The sequence below is a fragment of the Rhodamnia argentea genome, chromosome 2, assembly GCF_020921035.1.
Source record: "Rhodamnia argentea isolate NSW1041297 chromosome 2, ASM2092103v1, whole genome shotgun sequence".
Classification (NCBI taxonomy): domain Eukaryota; kingdom Viridiplantae; phylum Streptophyta; class Magnoliopsida; order Myrtales; family Myrtaceae; genus Rhodamnia; species Rhodamnia argentea.
Window position 1 is genome coordinate 10,818,844 of NC_063151.1, and position 19,478 is coordinate 10,838,321.

At 37.7% G+C, this 19,478-nt stretch overlaps 2 protein-coding genes across 2 annotated transcripts; one reads left to right on the forward strand and one right to left on the reverse strand.

The window, feature by feature from the left end:
- Window positions 1-520: 520 nt before the first annotated feature.
- On the reverse strand, window positions 521-4,187 carry LOC115754172 (cytochrome c oxidase assembly protein COX15). Its single transcript, XM_030693132.2, is given in 8 exon segments — window positions 521-991; window positions 993-1,127; window positions 1,260-1,391; window positions 1,879-1,989; window positions 2,105-2,350; window positions 2,432-2,657; window positions 3,025-3,323; window positions 3,889-4,187. Coding segments are annotated over 8 exon segments (1,362 nt in total). The 5' UTR covers window positions 4,063-4,187; the 3' UTR covers window positions 521-952.
- A 14,029-nt stretch (window positions 4,188-18,216) lies between these two features.
- On the forward strand, window positions 18,217-18,931 carry LOC115754152 (chaperone protein dnaJ 11, chloroplastic-like). Its single transcript, XM_030693112.2, has one exon. It carries the CDS (start codon window positions 18,302-18,304, stop codon window positions 18,770-18,772), a length of 471 nt encoding a protein of 156 aa, XP_030548972.2. The 5' UTR covers window positions 18,217-18,301; the 3' UTR covers window positions 18,773-18,931.
- Window positions 18,932-19,478: the final 547 nt, after the last annotated feature.

Here is a 19,478-nt window from a genome sequence, read left to right on the forward strand (position 1 = left end):
TACCGGTTTTGGCATAGTTAGTTCGGAATAAATTATGTCACGATGCACCGGATTCACAGTATACGTGAGATGAAATTACTCGAGGGCAAATGTGTTATTTGTATTAATTCAGGATTTTTAATGAGGTTAATTCAACGAAAATAACACCATAAATTATAGCCATTTTCTCGTCTTTCCTCTTCCGTGATGTCCCTCATCACACATAATTACCACTTTTTTTTTTTTTTTTTTTTGTTGTCCTTGATAATCATTTTTATAATTTCTCTCCTTTTTTTTTTCTGTTCAATTAATAAATACAGCATTCAACGTGATAGTGCCAAATGCGAGGCACATCACATGGTCTGGGACAAGAACGCCTAAATGTGGGGTTCCATTTTAGGCCCCCCTCTGACCATTCTTTGTCTTATCAAATTAAATAGAGTTTATCATGGCTTAGATCTAAGTATAATATTTTATTTTGACTAGCGCAGACCATTTGTTATATGCCCCTCTTTCAAATTTCTTTTTTTTTTTTTTTAAACATGGCTTAATTGAAAGTTGAAAATTGAGCATATGAGTCGGTCGGTCTACATCTTGCATTTCACGTTAACACTTGACACAAACATCACTCCTATTTCCCACGCTAGCTAGAAAGACTTATATATCAATTTTGATGTTGAAACGTCAAATTTGTTGACCCTGCACAAATACGTCTCCACTTCTGTACATATATACAAGCGGCTGCTCTTGTTATCCAAACCATCCTATGATAATGGAATTGTTCTCTTCTCGAATTACAATTTGTTACCATGGGAGTCAAAGGCGACTAAACAGCAACAGGCCAATGACACCACAAGTTGTTCGGACTAGAACAAGATCAGGATCCTATTTCGTTTGCCAAAACTTGGGTAATAGTTGAAACATGACGAGGAAACAAGGTAACAATAGCCTTACAAGAATCGTCGGACTATGGTCATGTAGTTGGCTTCACGATCTGAGGGAGAGATTTGAGGAAGGGACGGTGACGGCTTACGCACGGTGTGATTTAGCAGGAGCATGAGGGTGAGAAGGGTCAGAGCCCCGGCTTGATGTGCAGTGCCTAGCGAAACAGGCACGTAAGATAGAAGAGTGGATACCCCTAAAGTCACCTGCAGAGAAAAGCAATACTCAGAATCTGCATTCATAGGACGACGAAGACCGCTCTTTTCCAAGAACTCAAAAACCAGGGGAAGAAAAATATCAGTCAGAAACAAGAGAGAGCAGCAAACCAAGGAAGTCACCTGAAGAGCAGCCATGCCAACAGTACTGCCAATCAATGATCGAACTGCTGGATGTATGTCTAGTTTTCTGGTTGACCACCAAAGAGTGCCGATTGCAACCAATGTAGTGGTTGCAAGAATGCGATGGTCAAGCTGTATGTCAAGGACAAGGGATGCAGCAATTAAACAGCATGACCTATATGACACTATTCTCGAGAGCAAGAAATTACAAACAGCAGACCCCATTGAGCAACGATCTCTATCGTGATAGTGCATTGTAAGTGACACTGGAACAATTCCGACACATGGTAGTTGTAGTGCAGTACATACATGCCAGTATCTTAAGACAATAGACACGACCTTATCATGCGTTGAATAACCTAAAAAGTTTTCAGACAATTGTTAACTTGCAGACTGTCGTTAATGACTTCATCAATTCTGAGATCAGTTATTCTTGCACGATTTCTATTGTGACTTTTACAGTCATCTTCGAGGGATTGCATAAGAACCATATAAACCAGTGGAAAAACCCAAGTCCACACCTGCTGTTACTTGGAAGAGAATCCAAAACCATCCTATAAACTATTACATCCAGGGGAATTCACTGAAAAAAGCGAAGCTGGTGATCAAAAAGAGATACCTGCACCAATGATGTGTTCTCAAAGAAATTGCGAATTACTGGCTTCATTTCGAGAATATCATCAGGGATCCATGTATCCCCCATCTTTGGAAAAGTATTAAATGCATGTCCCTGGCAGTAAGCATATGAGGTCATCCTATCTTATGGTAGCAGAAAAAGAAACCCCACATCATCTATTTGCATGTTTTTGAAGATAATTATTGAAGTAGAAAGTGAAGTTACATACAGCATCATTTCCTGCGACAAAGGCTCCTGAGATGGCTGTAACACCAACCAGCAAGCTTAAAGGAAGGGTGAATCTCTTAACTTTTGCCGCCCCACCAACCCAAGCTATTGATTCGGCAGGTGGCTCCGGCATAACGACGGAAAGAGCAGTCCAGAAAAGGCCGCAGTAAATGGCAAAGGCTGAAGTTAGGTGAGCCGCAAGACGATATGGACTCACCCTTGGTTGAGCATATTCAGATGGCGGCTCCTAATTAAAATGAAGAGAAGGAAAGTCCTTAAAGAAAATGGCATGCTGAGATACAAATGAACATATGAAAGTGCTACCTACTTCTAGACCACTTTTAACCATCCACCAGCCAATTAGACCCTGCCCGGCACCAAGAGCGAAAAGACCGGAGAGTTTCAGCCCAAGGCGTAGAGTGATGTATCCCTTTCGAAGGAAGTACGAAAATGGCAAAGCAAACATGATTCCCAGACCCCTTCCCCACATCCGATGGGCATACTCCATCCAGTAAATAAATTTGAAATCTTCAATACTCATTCCTCTGTTTATGCTGCAGGAGATTACATGAGCCAAGCAATGTTAGAAAGCATGGATTAAATGTAAGTTCAATTTGAACTGAAATACCAGCTCTGTTTTATTTATGCTAGCATTTAACAATGAAGTGTTCCAACAACCAAAGAATAAATCGAATTGAAACTTCATAGTATGATACAGAAGCCATTCTCACCCTGAGTATGTTTAAATCTTGAAAAAGACAGTAGCCTAAACAAGTAGGCATCCTGAGCTATAGTGTTAAATAGGAAGAACATTACACAAATTGACCCAACAAATTTACTTTTCAAGTAATCCGTCCGCAGTGATGTCATTTTTTTGCTTCAGAACTGTTAGATGCAATTCAATCCCATGCTTGACCATACCGATTATACTCAGGAGACTGCTTATATTTCTCGAACTCCAGCAACCACTCCTCATCAGACAGAGGAGGAAGGCCACCGCCAAATTTCCAATCAGTCATGGAAAGACCGGAACGAGTCAAACGCGTAACACCACCTAGTAACACCATACTGAATACCCATGCCGCCGACCCAAAAAGCCAGATTCCAACCCACTTTTGAGCTTGAGGCCCTCCAGTCACGAGCAGCTTCAACCCCTCTTTGCTCTGCAAGGGAACGGACGCAGTGGTGGACATGCTCCTCCCTAGCGGCAAATGCCTCACCTGTAACAAGAGTCAGGATCTTCCCTTTGTACAGACAGAGAGAACTGCTCAATGGGCAGCACAAAACAAAGAAAAAACCAGCGGCTTCCATTCAAGCAAGAAATTTAGACGAGTAGAATAGCTCTAACTAGAAATGCAAGTAAATTCTAATATCCCTTTCAATTCCCCTAAAGCCAAGAAGTATCTAGCTTGACACATTGTTATAGCCCATATTTCAAGTAAATTAACAAGAAAGCTTATGATAAACAGCGACAAAAAAACGAGAATGTAGAATTCAAACAGGCATTCCGCCGATATATCACCTCAACGTGATCAAGCGTCCTTAAGGAGAACAAATATTTATCAGATTAACTATATCCTCTTCAAAAGCGAAACCACATACACAGAATCGGTGCAATCACAAGTTTACAATTTCACGAGCTACTCCGATAGGCGAAGCCATTTCATCCCAAGGCGACGCCTTTCGAATCACCCTTCCTGAGTGATAACTCCAACACTCCCCATGTCGGGGATAGAAGGGAGGCAAAAATCGAATTCGAAATGCAGGAGTTGATTCGAAACCTGCCTTGGGGAGCGAGTCGAACACGCGAAACGAGTTCCTCCCGGCGGTTGACGCGAGCAACCCGTACGGAGGGTGCTCGGCCGGAGGCCTGGGCAGCGTCGCGGCGTCTCGGTAGGAGCCATTCAGAGCTCTGTTCCGCTTCAGGAACGACGAGATCGCTCGGCTACTCCTGAACATGGCTCCTCCGTCCTCCCCTCTCTCAGGGCTCCTCCCCTGTCATGGCCGTGAAGGGTTTAGCAAGGGATTAAGCGTCGGGCCGACGAGTCAATCAGCGACGACGTCGCGTGAGCCCACTGTTTTGGGAAAACGACACAAATGTCTCCAACTTTGATAAAACGTTGGGAGGTGGTTTGAGAACTTTAAACTTATTTACTTTTCGATCTCATAAATTTTGTCATTAATTTAATATAATTTATAAAATTTTGATAAATGTTCAATTTAATTATTAAACTATATCAAAATATTTAATATTATCTTTAAACTTGAATTAATTTAATGACTATATTGAATCGAAATGACTATATTGAGCATATTAAAAATTCGGAGATCATATTATATATTGAGTTAAAATCTAGTAGGACGCCAATTTTTTTTGCATAAAAACATATTTCCCTCTTTTTTATTGGGAATTAACCCTTTATTCATAAATACCAATGACGGATCCGATTTAACACATTGTTCATGGATGTGGGTAGACAGTTCGCAATTTGAGCTTTATTCATTAAGTCATTTTTTGATGAGATTAGCATTTGGAAAAAAAAAAATTCCCCTTCAATCGAGTTATAAAAGGGCAGACTTTAGTAAAAATCACATAAACATTACAATTATTAAAAAAAAAAGTCCTCTAACTTTTTATTAGACTTAAGTAATTCCAACTTTTGAAAGTTTAAGTTTTAGTCTTTAAGTTAATTGTAGGATTTCATTTTAAGCTTTCACAAAACACTTTTAAGAGAAATATAAATTTTTTTGGCCTTCTATGAGAGTCTCATTTTTGCTTAACATTTTGTTATATTTCACTCGTTATCTATATTTTCATTTCACTTAGATTTTTCTCAAAATTTTCAGTTCTTTTTTCCTTTTGTCTCTTCTTTATTTTGTCCTTTGGGGATAATGGCACGAAAAATCCATGAATTTTTTAATCAATGCAAAGAATCTCATAATTTTTTCAAAGCAACTAGAAAACATAATTGATTGCGATAATATAATGAATGGTTCTAACCCAATCGAAGCAATTGAATGTACGATTTGAGCCTATACGACATGACCGATTATTAGAGATACCCCAACACTCCACCATTCTTCATCAAATAGTATGAATTGATCTAGCAGTAAATATTATTCGTAGATTTTTTAATTTTGTTCAATCTAGTTCCTGAATATTTTCTATTCTTGCAATGTTAGTTCCTCGGTCAAATGCTTGAACGGAAACGCCGATATGGAAATCAAATAGCCATTGAAGTGCTTACGTGGCAGCCAAATGTCTCCTGGCTTTAACAAAATTAAAAATTTAAATAATAATGAAGTCAAGCCTTTATAAATAAAATTGACAAAAAATCAAAAATAAAAAATAAACTATTTGAGGCGATAACACTTATGTGAACGGGCGCCACCACTTAAGCATTTCTGTCCAAACATCCGACGGAAGGGCTACCGTTGCCCAATTCAAAAATGTTCAGGGTTCCCATCCTGCGCCATTATTCCTTCTCTTTATTCATGCAACCTCGAGCAAAATCGAGACCCTAAGCAATGGCTACGAACCCGACAGCAGGACCAAACATCTATTGTCGGCATCGCGATACTCGATAAATAAAACCCGAAAAGCGAAACACCGAAACGTCGAACAATTAGAAATGAAAGGTTGAAACAAGCGCTGATCATCCATATGTTCTCATGATTATCCGTTGGCAAAGAAAGGGTTTATAGGTTGCTGAACAGTGAATGTAGTTTTCTTTTTTTTTTTCACGACGTTACGCAAGATCAAGAATCTCTATTGAGCAAGAAATGGGCCTAAAACCAATGGGGCCCAAAACCCATAGGTAGCCCTTTTCTTTTTGCCTTTCCCATTGTCCCTAGTGTTCCATCCCCATCACAACTAGAGGTGTGCAACCGGACCGGGTTTACTCGAAATTCGGATCGGCCCACCCGAAAAACAAGATACGAAATCGGTTAGAATTTTTGGAAAGTGGTTGAAACCGGTCCGGTTTCCGGTTCTAAGTGAAGATCCACCCGGATTGGTTTTAGAACCGGTTTTTAGTTATTATTTTTTAAAAAAAAAACCCTAGTATCTAGTCCAACGTCACTTGCCCTTTGGTTGCCTCACGGCCCTCACCTCCTCTCAATCCTCTGTTTCTTCCTATCTCGTCATATTATATATTATATTTTGGATTGTTGCTTTTGGTGGATTGTAATTTTTTTTATTTCATCGATACTCATATTATTTTGTAAAAAAAAAAAAAAAACAGGTTCTCGAGTAGAACTTGGAACCGGACCGAAAAATAGGGTCGGTTTCAAAACTGGTTCCAAGATAAACAAGGTCGGTTCTCGGTTCTAAAAGCTGAGAACGGGCTATAACATGATCGGTTTTAGGGTCTAGATCTGGACCCGGCCCACCCGGCCCATACTCACCCCTAATCACAACCCTTGTTCTTGGAGGCTCCTTCTTTTCTTTTTTTGATTAAAAAATGAATGGATAAAAAGTATTTTTCTAGTTCACAAAAATATTCAAACATAAATTGTTATTGATACTGAAAAAAAAATTGATATAAGATAATTATTTTTAAAAAAATATTTCTTAAATTATTCATTTTTTTCTTTTGAGAAATAGACGAAACTTAAGTCGCCCGACACGTGATACGGGTGTTAACTCGCTTGCGGGGAATAGAGAAAAATGTTTGAGGAAAGTGATTAAAAATTAGACACAAAAGCTTGGAAGTGCTAACACCAAGACTAACCGTTTGATCTGATTGATTTGTGTGTTTTGAGTGGCCATCACACATTTCTAAATAAAACCACGAGTGATATAAGCAAAACTGACGGATCCTACCCATCAATACCATGCCCCCTCTCTTTTCCAACTTTGTATGGTTTATTTCAATCACGTATGAGAATCCAATTCCTCGTGACATTCCACCATGGACCAACTCAAAGTAGTTTTGGCTTCTTCTTCTTTCTTTCTCTTTTTTTTGGGTCCAAAAAATAGTCTTGGCTCTACTTTATAGTTCATGCTAAATTAGCGACTCGTTTCAAGCAGTTATTTACAATTTCCGGATCAACTTCTTCCACACGTTTAAGTTGAAAAGACAAGTTCAATTAACTTTCCGGATGTTTTGCGCCTGGTCTCGGCGCATCTCGACTGTTAGATCCCCTTTGTTTGATGGAATTAACGACTAAACAATGGTCAAGACTTAAAAGTGAGACTCGAGACGAGACCCCCATTGTTAAAAAAAGAAAAGAAAAAAAAACAATGGTTGCTTTGGATTTTGCTTTTCCAAGCTCTCAATTCATTTTGATTCAATTTGGTGGGCTCTCCATCAGTTGGGTGGAGAGCAAACAAAATTTTTGTCATGGACATTGACACTGCCCATGTGAGGACAGTCCACGTGTATATACGTGGATTGCACTCTACACAAATTATGCAAATTTTTTTCTGTTTAATTTATAATGTCAAGAAGGTTATTCCATTGCATGGACCCGTGTATGCGCATCGGATAAATTATTTTACACTGCAAAAAGATGGGCCTCTCCTCACCAAAATATCTCATGTGAGCATTCTTTCAAGGCAGGTAATTGTGGATAATATTATCCTTTTTCCGCTATAATATATGTATTTCGTGAAAATTATCCACATTCACTCATAGAATAGAGAGAAGATTCCAAATAGCCCTCATTTTCTTAAATAAAGGCATGGAGTGATCTCTGTTTCAAATAAGAGCCTGAAGTGATCGTGACTATTTTAAATAAGGGCACGACCTCGTTGACCGACCAAGGACATTTTCGTCAAAATACAATTTTAACATGATTTTTTTGTTATTGCCCCACCGGTGATGGGGCGTCAGCGATAGCTAGCAATCCCGCCAACCAAAGGCAAAGGGCCAATAGGCCCTCCTAGAGTTGGTAGAGGGCCATAACCCTCACCCGGGTCCAAGGGAGGGTCGTGACCCCAACAGCCATTACCGCCGCCCCATCGCCGGTGGGCTGCCTTCCACCTTCGTTTCTATTTTTTTTTTTTTTTAGAAATAAAAAAGGAAAAAATAAAGAAAAAAGAGAAATTTTTAAAAATTAAATGACAAAAATGCCCCTAATAAATGGGTGAAGGGCTCTTTTTTGAGATTGATATGGCCACCTCATGCTCTTATTTGAAATAATATTCATTTCGGACCCTTATTTAAATTAACTAAGGGCAATTCAGACCTTTATTTGAAATAAAATCCATTTCATGCTTTTATTCGAGAAAATAGTGACACTTTCGGTCCTTATTTGATATTTTCCCTAAAATAGAATATAGTTACATTATATTTTTTTAGATAAACGTTTGTGTACTCATCTTCTAATAGATATCATATGGACGCCTCGAGTTCTATTCATTAAATTCATTTTCACCATTTGCATCGATTTTCTTCTCAATGGGAGCGATGAGTTTCCATAATTTGGGTACTAATACGCATCGAATTCTCACGTTTCTATAAAGCTAACATTCTCGTCAAAAGGGGGCATTTCCTCTAATTGCTTAATTTTTTTTTCTAGCTAATCGTACTCAACACTCCAAACACATGGGAACGAGAATTTTCTTATACAAGAGAAAGGAAAGCTTGAAAAGAAATCTTATTGTGAAAAAAATCGAAATTATTGTGTCGCTTGAGGTAATTAATCAATGAAAAATACTTTCATTATTGACAATAATTTATATCTAGACATTTTTTAGGACGACAATAATATTTTTCGTTCGTTCATTTTTTTATGTGATACAAACGTTTTCGGAGGAACATTCTTCACGTCATTCATTTTTCATGAGACAAACCCACTCTTAAGTAATAAAATTAGCCAATAAAAAGATACTATGAGTGTCAATATTTGTGTACAGTGTTCACTTTAGTGTCGATATTTTTTTGATCACTTAAATGCCATTTTTTTTTAAAATGGTTATTTCGGTGCTAACTCTGGTGAGTTTCATCAAAAATATGATGTGGCATCTACATGACTCGCCAGAGCTTTCAAGTCAGCAATAAAAAAAAAGCTAAAAGTTTAAAAAAAGAAAAGAAAAGGGAAGCCTCTATTGCAATTGCCATCGACCCACCATTGTCGGCAATGGCCGATGACTCCGCCATCCCCCACCCCTCGCCACTGCAACTTACGCTTCTTATTATTATTATTATTATTATTCTTATTTACTTTTTAGGTTATTTTTGTGTTTAATTTTTTAAAAAAATGTAACTATTTTTAAGTCGAACAGTCAACGTGGACCCCACGTGACATCCACGTGGGTTGATTTTTATATAAAAAAAAAATTGACACGTAATATTAAAAAATTAATAAAAAAAATTGACACGTAATATTAAAAAATTAATAAAAAAATGTCACGTGTGCTGTTTGGCGAGAATTGACACTTAAATAATCATTTTTCGTCGGAATTAGTACTTCGATGATCGTTTTTTCTCCAATTTGACACTTTAGTGATAAAAATAATAATAATAATACCAAAGTAAGCACCGTACATAAATATTGACACTCCAGGTGCATAAATCAATCCTTATTTTTTTTATTTCATTCAAGTGGATCTTAATGCAATATCGTATTGTCAAGAAAACCTCCATCCTTGTATATCGCATTAATGTAGTTCCGCTGCGGTGATAAAGTAAAGTATCAACTTGTCGTACAGGAACAAAAGGGGGGGAATTCTTATCTAAAAAAGCTCAACGAGAGTTATAACGGTATTTGGATTATTTTATTTTTTTTCGAAGGGAACTCCAAACCAACCAAGCGTAAACATTCTGAATCATATTTTCATTAGAATTTTTTTTAATCAAATGTATGTTTAATCTAATGACTAAAATACTCCGGAAATTTCACCGAAACGCGGAATGTTTCTATTGTCTTACCAGCATTGACCGAGTATCTACGTAAGCATTTTTCAGGCCAAATTGGCCAGGAGAGTTAATTGGCAAATTGCCAAAAAAAAAATTAAGACTGAATTTTAATCAAATTAAAGGTTGAGGACCGAATTGACATTATATAGTAAGCATGGTTGTTGAGATAACTTTGTTGAGAAAATAATGCAGGGAAAAGAAGTAGACTCGTACTGTAACTATTGTTATGCAAAATTTTAAAAAAAATTAAAAAAAAATCAATTTTGTTTTGTTTTATTTTTTGTTACTGCATTGTGAAGAAAAGAACTCAAAAGCATCATCACTTACTGAACACCACCGACATGGGTGTCGGTATGATTTTCATGCTTTTGAGAAGCCAAATCGAACCTGCACAAACAGTAAGTCTTCTAGAAACCCTTCCACGTGGCGATCTCTGCGCACACGAAGCTGTGGACATTAGCTTCGTTGTAAGGAAAAACAACATCACGAACAACTTCGACTGACTAGCCAGTGGCCACGTCAACGCGAGACATTATCAAACGGGGCATGTTTCGCACGTCCGTGCAGCCTTCTAGATGCCTTGAAACTTGGATATCCAAAATTTTTTAAGAGGAAATTTAACGGAACAACACAAAATGTCATTATTTTTCTCAAATAAAAATTCAAAATAAATCGTATTTTCAATAAGGATCTAAAATGTCATTATTATTTTGAAGAATGACCTAATCAAATGGCATTTTTATCATTTACTTTTTTATAATTTTTTTTATTTTCCTTTTTTTTTTTTCTTCTTTTTTTACCCATTTTCTCATTTACTTTTTCCTTTTTTTTTTTCGGCTTTTTTTACTCAAATGGTCACCGTGTCATTTTTCCTTTCATTGTATACTTTTTTGTATTTTCCCGACGTCGGGCGAGGGTGGGGTTGGGAGGGCGATCCTTGCCCAACACCGACAAGGAAAGCCCTTGCCAGCCCTAAGAAAGGGTGAGGGCGGCTATCGCCTGAGGCCAACAATGACCAAGGGAGGCGAGAGGAAAAAGACTAAGACAAAAGAAAAGGAAAAAATTACAAACAAGTAAAGGACAAAAATACTTCTCGATTAGGCCCTTATTTGAAATAATAAAAGCACTTTAGGCTCTTATTTGAAATAAGATCTATTATGGATCCTTATTTAAGAAATTCGGAGTACTTCGACTCCTTATTTAGAGTTTTTTTTAATCTATTTTAGATCGTGTTTCATGTCGTGTAGGCGGGTGATGTCCTAAAGTTGAGAGACATTTACGTGTATTCGAGACATATGAACTACCGTATCATAATCGTTCTCGCCGTCTCCCATTGAGTCTGAAGATTTGAGAATAATAGGCTTATAGAAGCTAGCGGCACACGTTTTCTCTAAATTTTCTAGACCTTATGCCATTTGCTTTGCCGCATCAAAACTATCATTGAAGATCATCTACGCGAGAATGAACAAAGGATTGGAATTCTGCTTTGAAGAGCTTAGTTGGTTTTACGCGGAGGAAAGCATGATGAAATATTGTGCTGTTATTGGCGCGCGCACAACTAAATAGTGTTGTAGAATTGTCAACATATATATGTATTGGAGAAGTTCGTTCTTTACTCTTCAATGCCGGGTCAAATAAAGATTTCAGAGCCGATCTCGTGATGAGCTATTTGAGGGAATCTTTTGCTATATGGCATCTGAAGCTTTTGCGAATATATTTTCCTTTGAGTTTTAACAAGAGGAATAACAATGAACACCACCCGTTGGTTCCATCACCAACAATCCAATGCAAAACTCTTGAGAAAACATGATCAAGTGAGTCTGTTGAATACACTTGACCGGAGAGCATTCGATTGCCTTGCTCACACTCGTGTGAGTGATGACACACTGGAAATGGGGGTAAGAAAGTGTATATTCCTAGGATACGCATATGGGGTGAAGGGATATAGATTGTGGTGTGATGGGAAAATTCCATCCGGATTTATGTTTAGTACAAAGGATACCTTTGACGAGTTTTCTCCGTTTCATGTTGACTTATGGGATAAATGTTTTATCCTCGCGCTAGACTTAAATAGCAAGATTCATTCGGTTTCATTTTATTGCACAACAATAACAATGACTCCACCCTCATAGTCACATACTAATAAAAAGCAAATTTATTTATAATTTTTTTACCAGATATTTTTTTTTTCTGTTAGAATTATTACTTAGTGAAAAGGAACTCACAAGCATCACCGCGGTCAACACCGGAAACGGTTGTGATTTTGATGCTCTGTACGTTTGGAGTGGGCCGGCAAAAATTGGAATATGCTGAAATGGAAGTCTTCTAGAAACCTTTTCCACGTGGCAATCTCTCTACGCATGAAGCTAAAGACATTAACGTCCTCATAAAAAAAAAATAAAACTAAAAAGTACATAAAAGACAACATTGACTGCATCACACTCGCCAGTGGCCACATGCGTTACCGAACGGTCCGAACAGGCCTGCTTGGGGGCAGCAACGGGGGCTTCTAGATGTCTCGGAACTTAGAATTTCGTATGGTGCTCCGTGTCGTGTGGATAAGTGATGCCTTCCCAAGGAGCCCGCCCCATTTTGCACGGAGGAAAGCATGGCAAAGTTGCTGCACCGAGGCCGACACACCGCAGATGAACGGAGTCGCGAAATTTATAATTGAGAAAGCTTACTCTTTATTCTCTAATGGTGGGTTAGATAAAGATTTTTGGATCGAGGTAGGGAATGCCGCTTGTTTATTAGTGAATTGATCACTATCACAGAAAAATGATGGGAAAACTCTTGATGAAATGAGGTCGGTGAAATCTGCTAGTCACTTTGAACTCGGAGTGTTTTGTTATTTTGCTTATGTTCTTGTAAGTGGCGACACGCTAGAGCCGAGGCTAAGGTAATGCATATTCTTAGGTTATGCACATAGAGTAAAGGGGGTATATGCATTCACAAAGATTCCCTGGAGTTTATGTTTAATAAAGCCGTTACCTTTCACGAATTTGTCGGTACTAAGAAATAAACATCATTCATTTTGACCAGCAAAATTAGCCATTGCCATCAAGCTAGGGGCATAAATCAGTCCTTAAGTTGTTCATTAAAGGGCATATTGATGCAATATGGAATTATCAAGGGAACCCTCTTATCATTTTTCCCTTGCAATTATGAAAGTCCGGTTCGATGACAAAGTAAAGTATCTCCAAACGAGATTGTCATATAAGGAATGGGGTAAAATCCTTATATAAATGGAGCATCCGCATCTCGATCGGCGTTACAACCTTATTTGAGCGATTTGATCTTTCTTCTTCGACTAGAAACTTCGAACGAGCCACATACAACCGGTCCGAAACATCGTTTCATCGAATTTCTTTTCGGTTATCAAAAGTATGCATGATCGGATTATTACTACATTGAAAATTTCACGGATGGAAAAAGAGTTGGATCGCCACGATACTTTAATCTCTTGGTGGGTATATTTGAGCATGCTAGCTAAATCTAATTGTCAATGAACATCATGATTGTTCAGAACCAATCAAAGGCATATGTCGTCGAATCTTGTTATTTCTTGCCAAGAAAGAGCACCAACTCCACGCCCTCATCCGGGAAGCCCAAACCGGAATCTAATGAAAAGGGCAGCCTTCTAGAAACCTTTCCACGTGGCAATCTCTGTGCCAATAAAGCTACAGACATCAACGTCACCATAGATACAAAGAATGACGCATTTGCTCGCCGTACTATTACACTCAATTATATCGAAATACAATTAAATACGTTACTTTAAAGACCGTCGGGGAGCCATAGATTCTAGTCCGCGGTTGTTGGCCACGTGAAAGGAGGATGTTACCAAATGGGTATAGTAAAATATCATATCATAAAGGTGACAATTTTAAATTCGTTTGTTTTGCGAAAACACATGTTTTGAAAAAAAAAAAAAGAATTCAAAGAAGTGATCATTTGAATATTTTCGTTGCCCACTAAAATATTTAGGCATGAATTGTTACCAAAAATAAAAATATCTTTTTATTAGCTAATTATTCCAAAGGAATCAATCATTTTAACAAAATATTTTAAATAGCCAATTTTTCAAGAAATAAAATGGACCATATTTCATGAAAATTATTTATTTGTTTAGTGGTTTTGGAAAATTGATTTCCTTCTTGCCAAAAAGGGGTTGTTTTCTCATAATTTAAGTTTCTTGTTTTAGTCCGCGAAAAACTATACATTTTCGTAATTTAAACACCAAAAAGTGGAAAAATAATTTCCCGAAAAGAGTTTTGCTCAAACAAGCGAACCCTAAATATGTCCAAACATATCATTCTCAACATGAGTAACTTGTAAACATTCTCAACTTAAGTATGAACCAAAAAAGACCAATTTACAGCACAAAGACGATTAAGGTTAAGGCAAATTCACATAGCCCGATTTGTTGCAACTATGGAATAAGACTGTAATGTAATAACTATTCCTAATGTAATGAAGCTATAATACTTGACTATTTGGTTTAGGTGACGTAATATCTATTACACGGCTTGGTTTCACGGATTACATATGCAATAAGAGGGGCATAATATCATAATTTTCAAAAAATATCTTAAAGTCGGAATTAAAGAGCTATTATGCAAGTATTTATTCGAATTATAGTAATCTTGTTATGATTATCATTAAAGTTAAGGACATAACATGTGATTATAGGAAAACAAATTTTATACTTAGTAATTATTACATGCATATATGTATATCATCGACACGTTTAAAAATTAACATTTTGATTGTGATCTATCATTTGATAATTAATTTACTGATTATAGTTTTGGTTATGGTTTTTAATTGTATAATATTTCATTATACAAAAGTAAATATTATGGTAAAATAAAATAATTGGGGTATTATTAGGATATCAAATATCATTGGCACTGTCCCACGCCCGTACCGTTGATTTCGCAAGGGCAGACTTTGGACCGGAGCATCTGGAATCGAGGAGAGAGTGACACGTGTAGCTTCCGAATAAGGTGCGCGTGTGTATCATGTCTTCTAGAAGCTTTGGCACGTGCGAGACTTCGCCCTCCTTTGTTCCCGGGATGGTTGCTCAACGGGGTCGTTCGGCCGGACCATTTTTTTGGTTTGGCCTGGCCTGCAAGCTAAGCTGCTTCCCACTAATTATTATTTGATCACATCGATTTTAATTTAGTATTGGATCATGCGAGAGATACGAAAATTCGGTTTAAGACGGAATTTAATAAAATAAATTTTTCGAAAACGATTCGGTGGTTTTTTTTAATTATTTAATACGTGACCCACTTATTGTAGTCACAAAAGAACTCATCAAATAGATTTGTCGAGGAATTGAAATTATAAACAAGTCTTTGTGTCTTGCATACCATGTCGTTGCCATACTCAATGTATAAAACAATTTTTCGATCTCCTCATTAATTGCGGGATTGTCAAATCGAAACACGAAGATTCAAATAACGCTTCAATTTCTCGTCGTGACATCGATCTCTCGCGTTTCGATTAACTATTCCACCGCTCGACTGAGCTTGATCGAAACTTTTTCTTATTGATGGCTCGCAATTAACGGACAATTTTTTGTCATGTTGTTCGGTGCAAGTGTTAAATATGCCTAATACGTGATCGACGCAAAGTCACCCTATGAAATCTTCATTAATAAAACATCTTGAAAAGAGCACTAATGAAAGATATATATAATTTCTACGTATGATTAAAAAAATGTTAAATTCAAATTAAAGCATGGTAATTTAAATTAAATAAATAAATAAAATGACAAGCGAATACAATGGAAGTAGAGTGGCCGATCGAGAGCTTGATGACCATAAAAGAAGAATGTAACCGTGACAACAGCGGACATGCTTGTCAACCCACCCTTCAATGACTTGCACCGATAAAATCACCACACGGTTCACATAATTTTCTCACTAAATCGATCTGGTTTATCCTTACTATTTCTCTCTCTCTCTCTCTCTCTCTCTCTCTCTCTCTCGCAATTCCCAAATCTTATGAATAAAACCTCATTGGGTAATTGAGTCATAAACATTTTTGTTAATTCGAGCGAGTTTCAACCTTAATTGAAAAATGTAACCATATCTCAAAGTTTGTTATGTGAAAAAAGTGCAATTGAAGAATGCCACGAAAGTAAATTTTGAGTGCCATATGAATTATTTATTGAGAGAATTTGATTTCACTTTTTTTTGGATAAAGTGAAAAAATAGATCGAACTAATTGAAAGGGTTAGATTTAAATGTGTTACCCGCACAAAATTAATGACAAAGCAGACTATATTGACTGTGTACAAATTGCCTTTCGTGTATTAGCATAACCATGCCATGTGGAAGGGTTTTGTTAAAGAGAACTCGGATAACGCTTTTTTAAACGACTAATCAAGGGAACTATATAATTTTCAGTATACCGCCCATCTCATGTCATACGATATGTGTAATTGTGATTTTCGAAAAAGTCATGTGCTTTTTTCGAGATCGAGAAAAAAAGAAATATTTTGTCAAGAAAACTTCCTCAAAGCATTTGTTAAGTGATTGAACGAGGAAACGAGAACAAATTTCAATGCATCATCGATCATTGCCGTGATATGCACGATTGACTAATGTTATGAAAATCGAATAATTTCTCATTGAGTATGGTCAGGCCATTGGTCAACAAAAGCCGATCAAAAGAAGTCTAGTCATTTAAAATTTTTTAATCACATTTTTTGAGCTAGGATAAAAATAAAGGACTCAAGACACCTTAAGATTCCATTTATTTCGTGAAATATTAAGAATTTATAAAAAATTTTCCTGAAAATGATGGTTTGTATCTCTTAAAATAATTAGTCAATTGAAATTTTTTTAGTTATCACCAATAATCCAGGGACAAATATTGTGAACAATGGTTCCACCACCTGTCCAAGGGTTGAGTCATGGGAAAATCAGAGATATAAACAATCATTTTTTAGAAAATAGTTTTCAAATCATTTATTTTTCGAAAAATAAATGGAACCTAGAAAAAAGGCATTTTTTTGTTGGTGGAAATTGAAAATCCAACACATAATTCAATGACACCCCTCCTTGGAAAAGGAAGATTGAGTAGGGAGGAAGATGGAAAGACAAAGAAAAAGGAAAAGAAAAAGAAAAATTGAACGTAAATGTCCTTGACTATGCAATAGAAAAAAAAATATGTTGTCATCGCCTAGCGAAAAATTAGCCAGCCGACAAGCTTAGCTTCTGCCACTTCAATCCTTTATTTAAGACGAAGCAGCCACTGCAAATCCTTATTTAAAACAAAGGAAAAAACCACCAAAAACCCCGAACTATGTCACGTGACACGTTTCCTAAAATTTTTTTGTGACATCAAAAATCTCAAACTTTTACTCTATTTCAAACTTTTTCTTTGACATTGAAACCCTAAACTTATCCTATGACATAAATTTTTTGTGAATCCTAAAACTTCCTTTTCAAAATTACAAAGTTAACTTAAAAACCTTTTTTTTAAAGAAAATGCTTGTCACATGCATACAAGTTTAAGGTTTTTAAAAAACATCAAATTAGGGTTTTTTTTTTTTGTTAATTTGAACCTTTTTTTTTAAAGAAAATGCTTAACACCGTGGAAACATCAAATTGGTACACATGTAAAAAATTTACCGTACACTTATGAAAATTTTAATTCAAACTAATTTTTTTATTACCAAAAAACCCAAAGCGATATATTTATGACTAATTTACCATTCGTCAATTTCCGTTAAATTAGATTTATACCACTAGAAATCCCACATTGCTACCCCTGTAGCAAACAAATGGACAAAATCTCAAACTAGTACAACCATCAACTACCACGTGTCAAGTAACTCAGCAATTTGACGGTAAAATTTAATGGAAACTAATAGCAGGTAAATGTATCACCGGTGTATTAATTTGGGCTGGTGATTAAAAAATTAATTGAGGTAAAATTATCATAAATATATTAGTTTATGATTTTTCATGATATTATTCAAAATAAATTTTCTTCGTACTTCTATTTGAAATTTTCACATTTTCCGTGGCATTGGCCCTACTAGAAAAAGCTTAAGGACAGATGTTCTAGAAGCCTAAACTAGAATCCGGTCTGCCACGTCATCGGCTCGCCCGCCCCCTCGAACTTGCCACCCAAACAACAGGCTCCACACACGGATTTTTCCCCTCCGAAATTCCAAAATTACCCCCCAGATTGAAATTCTTCAACGCATATAAAACGGCACCCCCCACCCCCATTTTCTCTCTCCCATACATGCACACTCGCAAGAATTTCAACATCCCCATTTTGCCCCCAGACTCTCATCCAATTTTCAAATGTCCCTAACCCTAACCCCACCACCTCCGTCTCTCGCCTCTCCCTCCCGCTATACCGTCGCCGGAGCATCTTCGTCCGCCGCCAGGCCTCCGACCTCGAGGCCACGCGTCTCCTGCCTCGCCACCTGCCACGCCCCCCCGCCTTCTTCGTCCGCGTCGATCGCCGAGCTCGAGCCGCCGCGGCGTGGGGAGAGGCTGAGCCTGTACGAGATCCTGCGGGTGCGGGAGAACGCGTCGGCCAGGGAGATCAAGGCGGCGTACCGGGCCCTGGCGAAGGCGTACCACCCGGACGCCGCGGCGGGGCCCGACGGCGGGGGCCAGGACTTCATCGAGATCCACAAGGCGTACGAGACGCTCTCCGACCCGGCGGCCAGGGCCGTATACGATCTGTCCCTGGGGAGCCGGAGCTGGAGGCGGGGCGCGGCCGTGTTTTGCCCGAGCCGGCGGTGGGAGACGGATCAGTGCTGGTAATGTAACATTGCGCAGAACAAGATTTTTGTCTTCTCCTCTGTCATCTTCTTCTTTGCAATTTGTGTGAACCCTCTTGTGTGCAGAATCAGAATGTGAAGGGAACGGCTGTAAATTCAATTCCTCAGTCATGAATTTTTCTTTTTTCCTGACAGAAGAGAGTAAAGGTTTCCCTTTTTTTTTTTGTTGTTGTGATGTTTAAGAGTAGTAGATGGGATTTTCTGCCCTTGGAAATGAAATAGATTTTCCATTTTTTTTTCTGTCTATTTTATTTTTTACCCATTTGGTCCGGCAGTCCGTAATTTCTGCGCGAAAAAGTTTGGTAAAATAATGTTTTGACTTTGGGTGAATTGATTGCGCATGGTACGACAAGCAAACGCCACAGAAATCGTGAAATCAAGAAAATAATTTGTGCGAGCTTCTTAATTCTTCCGCAAATTAACGTTAAATCCGTTTGGAAACTCCTTCGATTTTCTCACGGACTTTCCGGTCACGGGGCAACGGCGGAGACATCCGAAAATCGGTCACGTGGTCCGACTCGCCGTGCTCGAATGACGAAATTAAAAAGAAAAAAATTAGTGCAGAGGGCTAGAGTGAAAGTGTAATGATAATGGTCTAGATAAACTTAATGGGTTACTCGGAATTATGTCGAAATTCAACTTAGCACAGCTGAACACCCAGGGAAAAACGTATTTGATAAGAAAAGTAT